At 45.5% G+C, this 14,265-nt stretch overlaps 1 protein-coding gene and 1 non-coding gene across 3 annotated transcripts in view; one reads left to right on the top strand and one right to left on the bottom strand.

Annotated features, from left to right (window-relative positions):
- The window catches only part of NCAPG2 (non-SMC condensin II complex subunit G2), a 78,115-nt gene extending 72,174 nt beyond the window's left edge, over window positions 1-5,941 (top strand). For both annotated transcript variants that reach the window (XM_058534224.1, XM_058534233.1), the window contains exon 28: window positions 5,565-5,941. In XM_058534224.1, coding sequence (XP_058390207.1) covers window positions 5,565-5,616 — 52 coding nt within the window. In that variant the 3' untranslated portion in view covers window positions 5,617-5,941. The remainder of the gene's footprint in view (window positions 1-5,564) is intronic.
- Window positions 5,942-10,913: 4,972 nt separating this feature from the next.
- LOC131400636 (U6 spliceosomal RNA) lies at window positions 10,914-11,020 on the bottom strand. The gene has a single exon (XR_009217390.1). It is a non-coding gene; the product is annotated as a U6 spliceosomal RNA (small nuclear RNA).
- Window positions 11,021-14,265: the final 3,245 nt, after the last annotated feature.

Raw genomic sequence — 14,265 nt, 5'->3', positions numbered from 1 at the left:
TATCTCTAGTAATGCTTTTCCCTATGAAGTCCATTTTGTAAGGTATTAAGACAACTGTGCCAGCCTCTTTTGGTGAGCATTTCCTGAGTGTTTGTGGCATTCCAGCCAGGAGGCAGAAACCACACAGTGACTTGCACAGAGAAAGATCAATGTCAAGAATTTTTATCAGGGCATTGGTGTAATGGATTATTGGCTAGCAAGAGTTAAAGCGAACTCTGAAGCATAGAGGAGCAGCAGACGTGAGAGCAGCACACCCCAGGGCTGCGACATGGCTCCCTGGATGGAGAAGTCCTGAGGCCTTCTAGTGGGACTCACTGGATGTCCAGTTCCAGGGGTCAGGGATGCCCATCCACAGGGAGGTGCTGGGGGTGCTGCCACAACCAAGCTGGAGCCCTCTGGGAAGTCCTGCAAGCTTCCATTTACTGCTCGGGTCAGGTAGCTGCTGGCTGGACAGCTGCCTCATGGAGCCTGGTCGGGGCAGCAGCCTGGGGTGCTGTCTGTGCTGTCTGGGTCTCCTAGAAAAGGCTGGGTCCTATGGACACCTTGTGCTGGGGAGCCTGTGTGTTCTGCAGGCGTCAGAACTGAAAAGAGAAAGCCCTCCCCACTTCCTGTGTCCCTCTAGCATCCCTACTGACCAGTGCTGTGCTTAGCGCCATTCCTGGATGAGGCCTTGAGCTGGGCAATAGAGCAGGGGGATTTGGGTATCCTTGGTTGTGAGTAAAGGAAATGCATTCAATTATATACTTTATTCTAAAAACTATTGAATATTTACTATGCAGTTTTAATAAGTCAGATTTGCAACTATATATTTGAAGGAGGAACCCAACAGACTCTAGGTTTTATGAACTTGTTTTATTTCAAGGTGTGTGGGGAAGAGGGAAATGATCTTCTCATTTGGAGGAAACTGAGGAGCATTTGTATATTTCAGAAAACACATGGCAGTGTAAATATTTTTACCAGGCACAAATATTAAATAAGGCAATCTGAATTGCAAACTATATAAATGACTAGTTATTTTCATAGCATGTGGTAACAATCTGAGAAGTCCAAGCATTTTACATGATTTCTTTGTTAGAAATAACATTTTCAGGGACAGTTTTTTGCAGGTAGAATAATATTTACTGTTCTGAAGATGTAAGGAAAGAGGGACATTTGCTCTTTGCTAGAAATTTCTTGCATTTCCATTTTCAGAGTTTCAAGTGAGTACTTGAATTCTGTTAGTTACATTGAGAGAAAAAAAAGGCTTAGAAGTTCAAAATTTACACTCTGGAAAAGAAAAGGGTATTAAGAGAATTTAAACACAGGGCATGTAATATTTTGTTTCTTCCTTGTTTCTACAACTATATGTCATCTTCTCTACTAAGCTGATACACAGATGTCAAAAAGAGTTCTTCCCTTTAAAGAGGAAATATCCTAAAAAAGTAAATAGGTAGGAACTGTGAAACACTTGCTTCTTACTTAAATATGCAAGAAGCACACAATAGAAAAACCAGTGTCAAAAAAAAAATCAGTCTAAAAAATTGATGAAACTTAATCTTCCATTAGATTGATTTTTTTTTAACAGTTAGGGTTTAAGATTATTTTAAAATATTATTGATTTAACTTTGGAGTAGATACATTAAGGCAAGTCAACATCTTTAAGACTCTGGGAACCCCTTGGTCCAATTAATGTTTTAGGCAATGGGGCATTAATTTAGAAGTGAACATTTTCTTAACAAATACACTGATTTTCTCTCCAGCAAGGTTAGTATTTTGTTAGCTGGTCTGTTGGGTGCTAAATAAAAATGCTTCTTATTGCACTTTAATTGCCTCAGCATAGCATACTGTAAATTGAACATATTTTCTCAGAAGCAACAGCATGCATTTGCCAATGCACTGGTGCATTTAACTGTCAAGTATGTTATATTTATTACTTTCATAAATAATATGAAAATAGCAATAAATTTATAATTAGAGATTATAGAAGTATAAGTATTTCTTAAGTTTTGTGTTATATCATGAATTTTTCCCACTGAGTAAATGAACTGTACTCATATTACAAGCGAATTACTTACCAATATTAATTTTGCCTATATATAGGCAATTTTGATCGTGTTATATGCAGTCCCCAACATTAAACCTTGCTATCAGACCTTGAAGAAGAGAGTACTCCCTGAAAAGTGACCTCTTTTTTCTTATCAAGTGTTGATAAATAATATCATTTTATTCTGCTGTATATAATTTTAATAGTCTGTTTTTAAAAATAAATTTGGGGCTGGATGCTTTTTTTTTTTTTTTTTAATATCTTTGTTTTTTTTAAATTTTTTTTTTTTTCCTTTGTGAGGAAGATCAGCCCTGAGCTAACATCCATGCTAATCCTCCTCTTTTTTTGCTGAGCAAGACCGGCTCTGAGCTAACATCCATTGTCAATCCTCCTCTTTTTTCCCAAAGCCTCAGTAGATAGTTGTATGTCATAGTTGCACATCCTTCTAGTTGCTGTATGTGGGACGCGGCCTCAGCATGGCCGGAGAAGCGGTGCCTCGGTGTGCGCCCGGGATCCGTACCGGGCGGCCAGCAGCAGAGCGTGTGCACCTAACCACCAAGCCACGGGGCCGGCCCACATGTCACCTATTTTAAATGTCTTGTCACATACGAGGAGAACCCTGGCCCAGGGGGTTTAATTTGTCTAAGGTTTGTCACTGTCCCTTCCGGCTCTAAAATTCCACGTTTTCTTCATTTTGTCCTTTAATGATTCTTTTTTTTTTTTTGCTGAGGAAGACTGGCCCTGGGCTAACATCCATGCCCATCTTCCTCCACTTTATGTGGGACGCCACCACAGCATGGCTTGACAAGCGGTGCACCAGTGCGCACCCGGGATCCGAACCAGCGAACCCCGGGCCACCGCAGCAGAGTGCGTGCACTTAACCACTTGCGCCACTGGGCCGGCCCCTCTTTAATGATTCTTATTTCTCTGGTCCACATAGTGTATTCAGTCCTTTCCGCACATAATAGAAGAATGAATAAATTCAAAGTATAGTAGAATATGTTTTTAGTATCCGAGGCCTTTAGGGTAGTCAGAAGACAGGCAGCCTGGGTTTGAACCCAAACTCTGCCTTTATTAGTGGTGTGGTCTTGGACAAGTTGCTTCACCCCTCTCAGCCTCGAGTACCTTGCCTATGAAAGGAGAACATACGATGCCCAGCAGCCCAGTGTGCTAGCACAATGCTAGGTTCAGAGGTGATGATAAATAGTCATTATCGTACTTAGTCTGGACTTAGGTCAACGTGAGCAGCTGATTATTCTATAGTTAATAAGTACTTTTGCCAACATAACCTAACATTTTTCTCTTATGTATTTTTAAATTCATGCTCACTTAAAGAGACAATATTTTTGAGTAATTAAAAATAAATTTTAGATTCTGGGGTGTTGGTGACTTAATGTATTCTGTGTCTGTGTCTCAACTCCTGGGGCATGGTACGAGAGCGCTTTCCTCCCTCCGGCCACCAGGGAGTTTGGTCTGGCTGACGCCTTGACCCACAGAGGTCCAGAAATACTGGCCCTCAGGAGTGTTCTGGTCTCCCTAGCTCCTACAGTGCTGACCCAGTTGGGTGGTCTCTTTTCTGTCACTGAGGCTAAGATTGCTGGAAGACATGCAGGAGCATCAGGAGTCTTCTGCTGCTTCTTTTGGATACAGATACCTTGCTTGCTGCTGCGATGGTGGCCGTCACAGGCCTTGTGTCTCTCATTGTCCACCATCTCTGCATCCACCTGAGATGTCTGTAGGGCACAGACTAACCACACACATAGAGTGGCCCGGCAGTTAGTGAGAAACAATCCGAACAACCATTAGTAAGGTAACAGTGATGGGCCAGCCAGACAATTAATAATAAGAGTCTTTAAAGAAAAAATCAATTGTAGCCCCAAAAGGATGATCTAGAACTAAAAACCCTTGAATTAAAAATGTCAGCAATGCACTGGAGTGATGTCAGTGTTGAGACTCAGATTCCAGATGGTCTAAATGGTCCAACTGGACGAATATCTCAAAACACAGAACAGATACTAATGAAGAAAAGTCATGGGAATAAAGATAGTCTTGGAGAAATAGACCCAAGAGAAGCAGTAATCTAACAAACGATAGGAGAAAATTTCCTGGAACTGAAGAAATATGTAATTTTAAAGATTTTTTTTTTTTCTTTCACTAAATTCTGGATAGGAGTGATGAAAAAAATCACACTAAGTCTGAATAAAATTCCTGAATTCCAGGGCTAAAGAGAAAAATTTTTTAATTTTTCTAGATTTGTGCTGGCCACTACAGTAGAAATTGTACACATGAAATGTGGCGAGTCTGAATTGAGATGTGGCCTAAGTGAAAACTACACACCAGGGTCTGAAGAGAGTACAAAGAAAAGATAAAATATGTTAGTAATATTTTTATATCGATCACAAGTTGACATATTTTGAGTATATTGAGCTAAATAAAATATATTAAGATGAATTTCACCTGATTATTTTGATCTCTTTTAATGTGGCCACTAAAAAGTTTAAAGTTGTACACGTGCTTATTGATACTAGACAGGGCTGTTGTAGACTGGTTGGTTTCCACGAGGAGCAGGGCACGGGCAGACTAGTGATTGTAACATCTCCAGGCTGAAGAGTGTGAATCAAGCTGAGACCTCATTTAGGATAAAGACTGGTATTTGTGTCTAGGCAGGAATTCAGAGGTTGGCTGGTCCGCATACCCTCTGAGGGGGGTAGGGTGAACGTGCACTTGTAAATACATCCATTTGTCCTAGAGAGTGGTGACGTACTACCTGGCACGTGTGAGAACTGCCCAGTGAGGGCTCTGCACGTAAAGTGGACCCCCCTGCAAGGGAGTTAGGATAAGGTCCTAGAAAGGAAAGTACCAAGTGAGCTCAGCCCAAACCTGGCTTGGTGGGGCAGGGGAGGAGCTACTCTCACTTGGGGACAAGTGTGCACAGGAGAGGGGTGGGAAAGGGAAAGGGTCTGAAGGTCTCAGGTGATTGAGGTAGCGAAATGAAGCATTATGGTAACAGCGCATCTTGGGGGCAAATGGTTCTCGTTTATCTTGTGTTGTGCAGGAGGGAAATAAGCTCTTAACTGTGAGTGCTGGAAAGGGAAGTGCATGTGTCCTATTCATGAGTCTGCTGTGTATCTGAGTAGTGGTTTAGATCCTCATAAAGGAGAGTACTTTTGAGTAAAAAAGAGTCCACCCATAGAAAATGCAGCAGGTGAGCACCTTTTATTGAATAGTAGTGTTTTATTTGTGCAAAGAGTTCCTTGGGGACCCCAGTGAACTGTTGCTGGCCAGGGGGATGGTGATGATGGCTCTGCTTACTGATGGCTTTGTCCATGTGCCATGTGTTATACTAAGATGACTAGCGATGGGGGTTCTTACTCCAGTTGACATATGAGAAACAATTAGTGAAACAGTTACTGATTATTTCAACTTTCTTTTTAGGTGTATTTGATTGCAAACCATGTTTAGATTTATTTTGTGAAAATGTACATTTGGGTAATTTGATCACTTATCTCTGTAGCTAATTATTTTTTTCTTTATATTTCAGATTTCTCTATGAAACGTCATCGAGAACTTTGGGAGAACTTTTGAATTCATAAGCAAGCCAACATCTTTGGTCATGTAAAAATAGAGAAAAAGGACTTACAGAAAATGAAATGATTGTGTATTTTCCTAGTGTTTTTAATATTAATAACCCATATAATAGAAAAGAGGTGGGATTCATTTGGTAGGAGTAGCAAACTCAAAGGTTCTTAGATTTTTGCCCAGCGCCTGCATAAAAATATATTTAATGTAAAGGACTCTAGGTATCAATTGTGCAGAAACCTGTGGTGCAAAGAAAAAAGACATTTTTCTAGCAAACCTGGTTGTTTTATATATATATAATATTGCTTTCAAACTATGAGTAATAAAGCAAAGACAATATCTGTTTGTATACTTTATTTTTTTATTTGTTTATCTTTTTTTGTGAGGAAGATCAGCCCTGAGCTAACATCCGTGCTAATCTTCCTGTTTTTGCTGAGGAAGACCGGATCTGAGCTAACATCTGTTGCCCATCCTCCTCCTTTTTTTTTTTTTTGCCCCCAAAGCCCCAGTAGATAGTTGTATGTCATAGTTGCATCCTTGTAGTTGCTGTGTGTGGGACGCGGCCTCAGCATGGCCAGAGAAGTGGTGTGTTGGTGTGCGCCCGGGATCCGAACCTGGGCCGCCAGTAGCGGAGCACGCGCACTTAACCGCTAAGCCACGGGGCCGGCCCTGTTTGTATACTTTATTTAAATATATTAATATGAGCTGTCCCTCTAGGGACAAGGGTTGAATTCTGGCGCAAGCCTGTCTTTCTACGAGGAGTAGAAGGTGCTAAAGCAGAGGGAGTGGCTGTGCAGGGCACAGGGAGAGGAGCCATGTGTGGGAGCCTGTAGTGGTTTCCTCTTCTGTCTGGAGGCTGCCTCACTGGATGTTGAGATGGGCCCCGTGGCTGTAAATATGAGGAATGCAGAACTGAGTCATTCAGCCTGAAGCTGAACCACATTATTTTATTTTTCCTTTCTGAGGGCTGTCACGGTGCTAATGGAGGACTGGCCCAGGCTTCCTGGCTGCATCATTGTGACCCCGTCTCCCACCCCAGGTTACCAGGTCTGCATGTTCATACCCTTGTCAGGTCCTAAGTCATGGCAGATCAGCATCCTGTGGCCTGGTAGGCCACTTTATGACAGATGGGAAGTGAGTGCTTCTTCAATCACATGTTCATTCTGTCCTCAGCCCCCAAGCAAAACAGTGAAGAAAAGCCAGTTTTTCAGTGCCTCTGTTTCTCTAAGGTACAGAAATGGATCACTTACTGCAGTTATGAGCATTTAGGGTAAAGTTTTACCAAGGGATATCTGAGGAATGGGAGGTGGAGGTTGCTTGTTTTAGGCGATTTTGAATATATGACTTTCTAGACATCTTTGCTAACTTAGCTGTATTCTAGATTGGTGAATGTACTTTTCTTTTTTTGCCCTCGCCCTTGTTTGATTTAGTATCAAGAATTGTCTAGCCTCGTAAAACGAATTGAGGAGTGTTCTATGTTTTTATATTCCTGGAAGAGTTTGTGAGAGATTAGAAATAGTTCCTTGGATTTGTTTTAGGACTAACTCTAAAATTATCTGAGCTTGCTGTTTTCTTTGGGGGGAAAAGTTAATTAGTGTTTAAATTTATATACGAGTTTTCAGAGTTGTCGAGTTTTCTCTTTTATCTTGTGTGAATCTTGATGAGTGAACTAATCCAATTTGTGAAAAAGTGTATTTCAATTTTTTTCTTTTTCTTTCTTTCTTTCTTTTTTTTTTTTTTTGGTGAGGAAGATTAGCCCTGAGTGAACATCTATCTGTTGGCAATCCTCCTCTTTTTGCTGAGGAAGATTGGCCCTGAGCTAGCATCCATGCCCATCTTCCTCTATTTTATTTTATTTATTTATTTATTTATTATTTTTTGTGTGTGTGTGAGGAAGATCGGCCCTGAGCTAAGATCTGCCAATCCTCCTCTTTTTCCTGAGGAAGACTGGCCCTGGGCTAACATCCATGCCCATCTTCCTCTACTTTATATGGGACACCACCACAGCATGGCCTGACAAGCGGTGTATCGGTGCATGCCCGGAATCCGAACCAGCGAACCCTGGGCCGCTGCAGTGGAGCGAGTGCACTTAACCGCTTGCGCCACCAGGCCAGCCCCTTTCTTCCTCTATTTTATAGGTGGGACACCTGCCACAGCATGGCTTGATAAGCAGTTCGTAGTCCCACGCCTGGGATCTGAACCCACAAACCCGAAGTGGAGTGCACGAACTTAACCACTGCACCACCAGGCCAGCCCCTATAATGCAGTTTTTAATGGGTCAAAATAGTTCGTGAAATTCTCCTCTAGGCAGACACCCTAGAGAAATTCCTGTGGATGTGCACGGGGAGACACGAGGAAGGACACTGCGCGAGGACACTCAGTGTCAGTGTTTGTAACAGCAGAGTAGAAACAAGTCAGATTCCCTTCAGTGGGAGAAAGAGCGAGGCAGCTGGGGCAGCTGCAGCTCCCACTTCCCTAGGGATGACAGGCCTGGGTGGGAGGTCACCTCAGGAGGATGATATTGAAGAAAACAGCAAGTCAGAATAATATAGTATGATTCCATTTATGTAAAGTTCAAAAACATGCAAAGCTGAACACTATATTGCTTATGCTCACATGTATGATAATATGTTAGTAAACAAGGAAAAGATAAAACAAAATCCAGAATACTGTTTTTGGGAGGGCAGGATGGGAGAGCATGTAGGATTCTTCAAAGGTACTGGTAGGAATCTATTTCTTAAACTGGAAATAGATATTTGAATGTTCATTTTACTGTTATTCTCCCTACCTTACACAGTTACAAATATTCTTTTGTATTCAATATTTAACAAAAATTTAAACAGAATTGGATGTGAGGAAAAGAGAGAAAGCGTACACGTCTTTGGTAAAGGATGTGTTATCAACTTGGGAGCGCTGGGACACAGGACTTAGCACCCTGGCAAGAACCCCAGGTGGCGGTGTTAACACTCCACGAGGCCACCTCCTAGAAGCATGGAAGAAGTGATGGCCACAAGAAGTGAAGATGCCAGAATTGCCGTGCAGACCATGAAAGTGGGCTCGGAGAGGTGGGCGTGCTAGTGTGGACACTACGTACGGCCAGGAAACCCACCACAGGACTGTGTTCCACAAGAAGACACACCATCCACCGGAGCCAGAAGTCTGCCCCGGGAACAGTCTGCCAGCATCGCTAAGCAGGCCAGGGGTGGCTCCCCAGCTGATGGTACAACAGGCCGTCATGGAACTGGGCTCTCTTGAGGGCCATAGGATTACAGGACCCTGAACAACAGGACCAGCTGGCAGCAAATGAACATCAGATGGGTGGATGCAATGAGTGTAAAAATGGCAAGGCCAGAGGGTCTTGTTCCTGTCCAGGAGAGTCATGGAGAGGGTCCTGGAATACGGCATTTCACAATAGATGGGCAGTGAGGGCCCTGGCCAGTCTCTACCATCAAAGGAAGTCAAAGATGATGGCCAGAGGACTCAGGGAAGTGGCCCCAGTAAGAAGCCACAATCCTTTGACCAGGTTCCAGACCTGAGCCATGAGTGACCAAGAGGCCAGCTCCCCGAAAGGAAGGAAGTATACACACCCAGTCTCTTCCCTAAGTGGCCGGTGGCCACAGATCCTAGGGCCCTGGGAAAACGTGATCCCCAAACACTGTGAAGACCCTGGGTGTGAGCTGACATGGATACCTGTCCCTGTGAGTGTGGGGCAGTGTCTAGGCTCCAGGTAATAAATGAAGTCTGACCCATGGCCTGTAGAGTCAGCTATGCAGAAGGCTGCATGGAGGCCTCAGAAACAGCCCCGCCGCCACCAAACCAGTAAGTGAAGCGCAACATCACATCGAAAAGGAGTGGCAGGCACCAGTATCACCTGGAAAGACCTGAGGATAAAGGTGGGCCATCTTATCTCCCTTTAGCTCTCTGCTCAGCTCCTGCAAAGCCAGGTGGAACCTGGAGAATGAGAGTGGGTGCTGCCGCCTTGACCAACCATCAGCAGACGTGGGTCTCTGCTTGAGCAGACCAACACAGCCTCAGCCCCAGAGCACGTGGTCACTGATTGGGCAATCACCTTTTCCATCAGCATTCGGAACAGTTCACATTCGTATGAAATGGACAAAAATATACGATAACAGTCTTGCCCTAAGCCCATGTTAACTTTCCCATTCTCTGTCACAGTCCAAAGAGATCCTGCCATCCGGACACCCTCCTGGAGGCTGCCCTATCCCACGATGCCAAGACATCATGCTGAATTGGGCCACGTGAGCAAGAAGTAGCTGGACATAGGGGTCTTGAAGTGACGTGTGCACCAGGGATGGGAGGTAAGCCGTGGGTGGTCAGGACTTGCCGTGCTGTGCCATCATTAGTACACGGTGGTCTGGATTCCTCATGGCCAGCGTTGGATGAGGAAGTGGCCTGAGCCAGTGTCATGGGTGGTCAGCCTGGTTGATGGGTACAGGAAAAAATGAATAGGGCAGCACTTCTGCCCCACCTGGGCTGGCCCTGGAAGACAGTGGGGAGGGAGTGTTCTCCTAAGAATGCAGCTTCCAGTGGCACACGTGGCTATCCACATTCATACTGCGTCCCCAGGGGCTGCCAGCCTGCAGCAGCCAGTGAAATGCACCACTGCAGGAAGAGTCCAGGTGGTGGTCCACGCAGATGGGTGCCCTGCTCAGGTGAAGTGCACATGGTAACACAAAGACCTCAAATGGAGCTGTGTCTCCATGAGAAGAGCTGAAAGGTGGCCAGCGGGTCAGGGGCCTGGAGGGAGAAGTATTGGAAGTTGGGGACAAGCAAGTCTGGTGCAGAGGTGTGTGCATGAAAATGTGGAAGTCTTCAGACCATCTGTTAAAATCCAACAGAAAACCCTTGTACTACACAGTACACACAACAGGAAGTCTTCATACCACATGTCAACACTCACCAGAAAAGCCTCCTCCAGGACAAGGCACCAAACAACAGGGAGAAGGCACAATGTGACCACCTCACTCATCAGCAACCCAGTGCTGGTTTGGTGGGCATGAACAAAAGCCAAAGGGGCAGGGAAGGGGACTATGCATGGGCCCAACACCAGGGGATCCCACTTAACTGAGGCTCGTCTGCTGCCATACCCAACGTCCCCCTGCCAGCCTTAGAAACCAAGGCCAGGCCCTTGTTATGGGACCCCCTCCTCGAGGAGGCCAGTCAGCACTTGCTAATTGCAGATCTGTGAGGAAGTGTGACTCTTCTCTTTAAAACCTGCCCTAACACAAAACATTTAAACTATAAATTGTTTCTTTTTTTTTTTTTTGCTGTCAAAATTTTTTTTTTAATTAAAAATATGGAACGCTTCACGAATTTGCGTGTCGTCCCTGTGCAGGGGCCATGCTAATCTTCTCTGTATCGTTCCAATTTTAGTATATGTGCTGCCGAAGCGAGCACTGTAAATTGTTTCTAAGGTGAGAGAATTCTTTAGGTAACCCTCAGAATTGAATAATGAAAAAACTATGAAGAAGTGGCCATACTACCTTGCTTATTTTGAAAATATTCAACATAAAATATAATGATGCTTCTCTTAGGACCACTGGTAGCTAACTCTAGTGCTGCTCTTTGAAAGAGAACTGATAACAGTGCAGATGCCTGGTTACCTTCTGTCTGATTTAGCAGAAAAAGCACAGCGTTGATCTTGGGCAATGGCCATGCTAAGGTTTAGAGCAGGGGACACTTTGGGCAAGCTCCCAGCTGGGCTGAAGGCCTCCTGTTCCCAGTAATCCTGCAGCAGAGCAGGACCATGAGTGATGGGGTTGGAGTTCAGCTCATCCTGATCCTATGCCTGAGTACTTCCTGTAGAAGTGTCCAGGAGCACATGCTTCTCATGGATTTTCTGACACCTTTTATAGCTACCTCGTGACTGAACCATACTTCTTTCTAAAAACAAAGGACGTTTCTGAAAAAATTATTAATCTCAGCAGATGTGTCTTAACTCTGCTGCTAACATGTTACATTATCTGGCTCTTCTCTCATGCTGCAGGCTTTTTTTGTGTGTGTTTTTTCCAGTAAGAAGAAATTTCCTGATTTACATTTCTCTATAATCCCTGGCACCAGGGAGCCCTGGGTCCCTTGGGTATGTCTCTTCAGCCTCTGTCATGCATGGCACATGCAGCTGCTTCTCTGGGTTACAGTGGGCATGGAGAAATGTGAACAAGCAGCCCAAATGAGTTTGAGAAGCTCATGCAGAACAGCTTCCCCATCACACTTTAAAGGATCTTCTCAGCCTTAACTAGGCCTTCTTGGATATGAATCTCCTGCCTCCCAGACAAATGAGCGTGGCCGGAAGATACATGAGATGAGCAAACACGAGTCAGGCTTCCAATTCTTGCATATGATTCAACTTGTAGACTTCCAGTGGGGTGGAGGAGGTGGGAGAGTGAAGGAAATGTGGAAGATGAGTTATGACCAGTAGGACATCCATTGACCAGTAAAGGACTCTGCACAGCACACCAGAAGGCCTGAGAGATGTATACATCAATATGACCAAAGGTGGGTAGACTGGACCTCCTGGAGGGGTGGAATCAGGGAGCAATGGTGGCAGCTCCTGAGACCAGAGGTTCCAGGAACTGCAGCCATGCCTGTGATCAGAGACCCCAGGAACTATGGTAGTGCCCACAAATGGAAGCCCCAGGAATCCAGGCAGCCCATGCTCCCAGAGGCACCAGGAATCACTGTGGGCCTGTGACTGGAGACTCCAGGAACTGCAGTGGTACCTGTGACCCAGCCCCCTTCTCCACCAGTGGCGGCGCCTCTGACACTGGCCTGTCCAACGGCAAGGCCTGCATCCAAGACTTGGGTAGCCCTGGCAGTGGCAGTGGTACCCGTGATGTGAGGCTTCAGAAAATGCAGTGGTGCCTGCAACCCAGCCCCCTCCCCCTCTCCCAGTGGTGGCACCTCTGACACTGGCTTTCTAGCAGCTGGGGCTGCATTTAAGACCCCAATACCCCTGGCGGCAGCAGTGGTGCCCATGAGCTGAGATTCCAGAAATTGGGCGGGTGCCTGAGACAAGAGGCTGCAGGGGCCACAGCAGCACTTGTGGCTCAGCCCCTACCCCCTCCAGCAGTAGCAGGTGGCACCTTTGACCTGAGGCTTCAGGAGCTGCAGTGTTGCCCATGACCCAGCCCCCAGCAGCAGCACCCCCGACACCAGCCCTACCAGCACCAGGGGCTGCATACAAGACCCTGGGTCTCTGGCAGTGGTGGCAACACCTGTGAACCCAGCAGCAGTGGCGTTGCCAGCACCCTCAGATAACCTGAGAGCAGCAGTGCAGGCAGCACATGGGGCAGCAGCACCTGAGCTCATGGAGAGCTTGCAGAGAGCCAGGTAACAGCTACAGTGGAGCCCATGACCCTGGTCCCCCCAAGCTACAAAGGTGCCCACACCTTTGGACACCCACCTGTAGCAGCAGCACCTGCAGACACAATGAACCTGGATGTAGCAGAGGTGCCTGTGGCTCCACCTGCCACCCCATGCTTCCCCTCCCCACTGCTGCAGTGGGGCAACACACGACCCAGGTGACCCTAGAAGCAGCAGAGGTTCTTACAGCCTGATGACCCCAGTGGTGACACCCACGACTGCAGTGACATCGTAACCAGCAAGACGCCAGCAACCTCAGAGGCACAAGCGGCACAGGGAGGACACTGACAACACCTCTGGCAGACGTAGTGGAGAGTGTAAGTGTAGACTCTCAAATACAACCAGAAGCAGCTCAAGATCCAAGTAAACAAAGTCTTACCCATATAGGAGAGGTGTTTGCTACCACAAATGCACCAGCAGAGGAACAACTCAAGCACCATGAAGAACTACAGTAACACGGCAGAACAGAAAGAAAATGACAACTCTCCAGAAACCAAACTTGAAGCCACAGATTACAATCTAACTGACAGAGAGTTCACAGTAGCTGTCATGAGGAAACTCAGCAAGTTACAAGAAGACTCAGAAAGACAGTTCAGTGAGCTCAGGAATAAAATTAATGAACAGAAGGAATACTTCATCAAAGAGGTTGAAACTGAAAAAAAACAAATTCTGGAGCTGAAGAACACAATAGAGTTGAAGAATAAAGTAGAAAGCATTGGAAATAGACCAGATGGTATGGAAGAGAGAATTGGCGAGCTTGAAGATAAAAATCTAGAAATGATTCAGATGGAAGAGGAGAGAGAACTAAGATTTTTTTTAAAATGGAGAAATTCTGCAAGAAATATCCAACTCAATTAGGAAAAGCAACATAAGGATAATGGGTATCCCAGAAGAAGAGAGGGAGAAAGGAGCAGAGAGCTTATTTAAAAAAATAATAGCTGAGAACTTCCCAAACCTGGGGAAGGAACTAGATATACGAGTACATTAAGCTAATAGAACACCTAATTATCTCAACACAAAAAGACCTTCTCCAAGACACATTATATTGGAACCGTCAAAAGTCAATGACAGGGCTGGCCCGGTGGCTTAGCGGTTAAGTGTGCGCGATCCGCTACTGGCGGCCTGGGTTCGGATCCCGGGCGCGCACCGACGCACCGCTTCTCTAGCCATGCTGAGGCCATGGCCCACATACAGCAACTAGAAGAATGTGCAGCTATGACATACAACTATCTACTGGGGCTTTGGGGAAGAAAAAAAGGAGGAAGATTGGCAATAGATGT

This window comes from Diceros bicornis, chromosome 3 (genome assembly GCF_020826845.1).
Source record: "Diceros bicornis minor isolate mBicDic1 chromosome 3, mDicBic1.mat.cur, whole genome shotgun sequence".
In the NCBI taxonomy this organism is placed as follows: domain Eukaryota; kingdom Metazoa; phylum Chordata; class Mammalia; order Perissodactyla; family Rhinocerotidae; genus Diceros; species Diceros bicornis.
The sequence above is the reverse complement of the archived record's forward strand: the minus strand, read 5'-3'. Positions and strand labels throughout refer to the sequence as shown.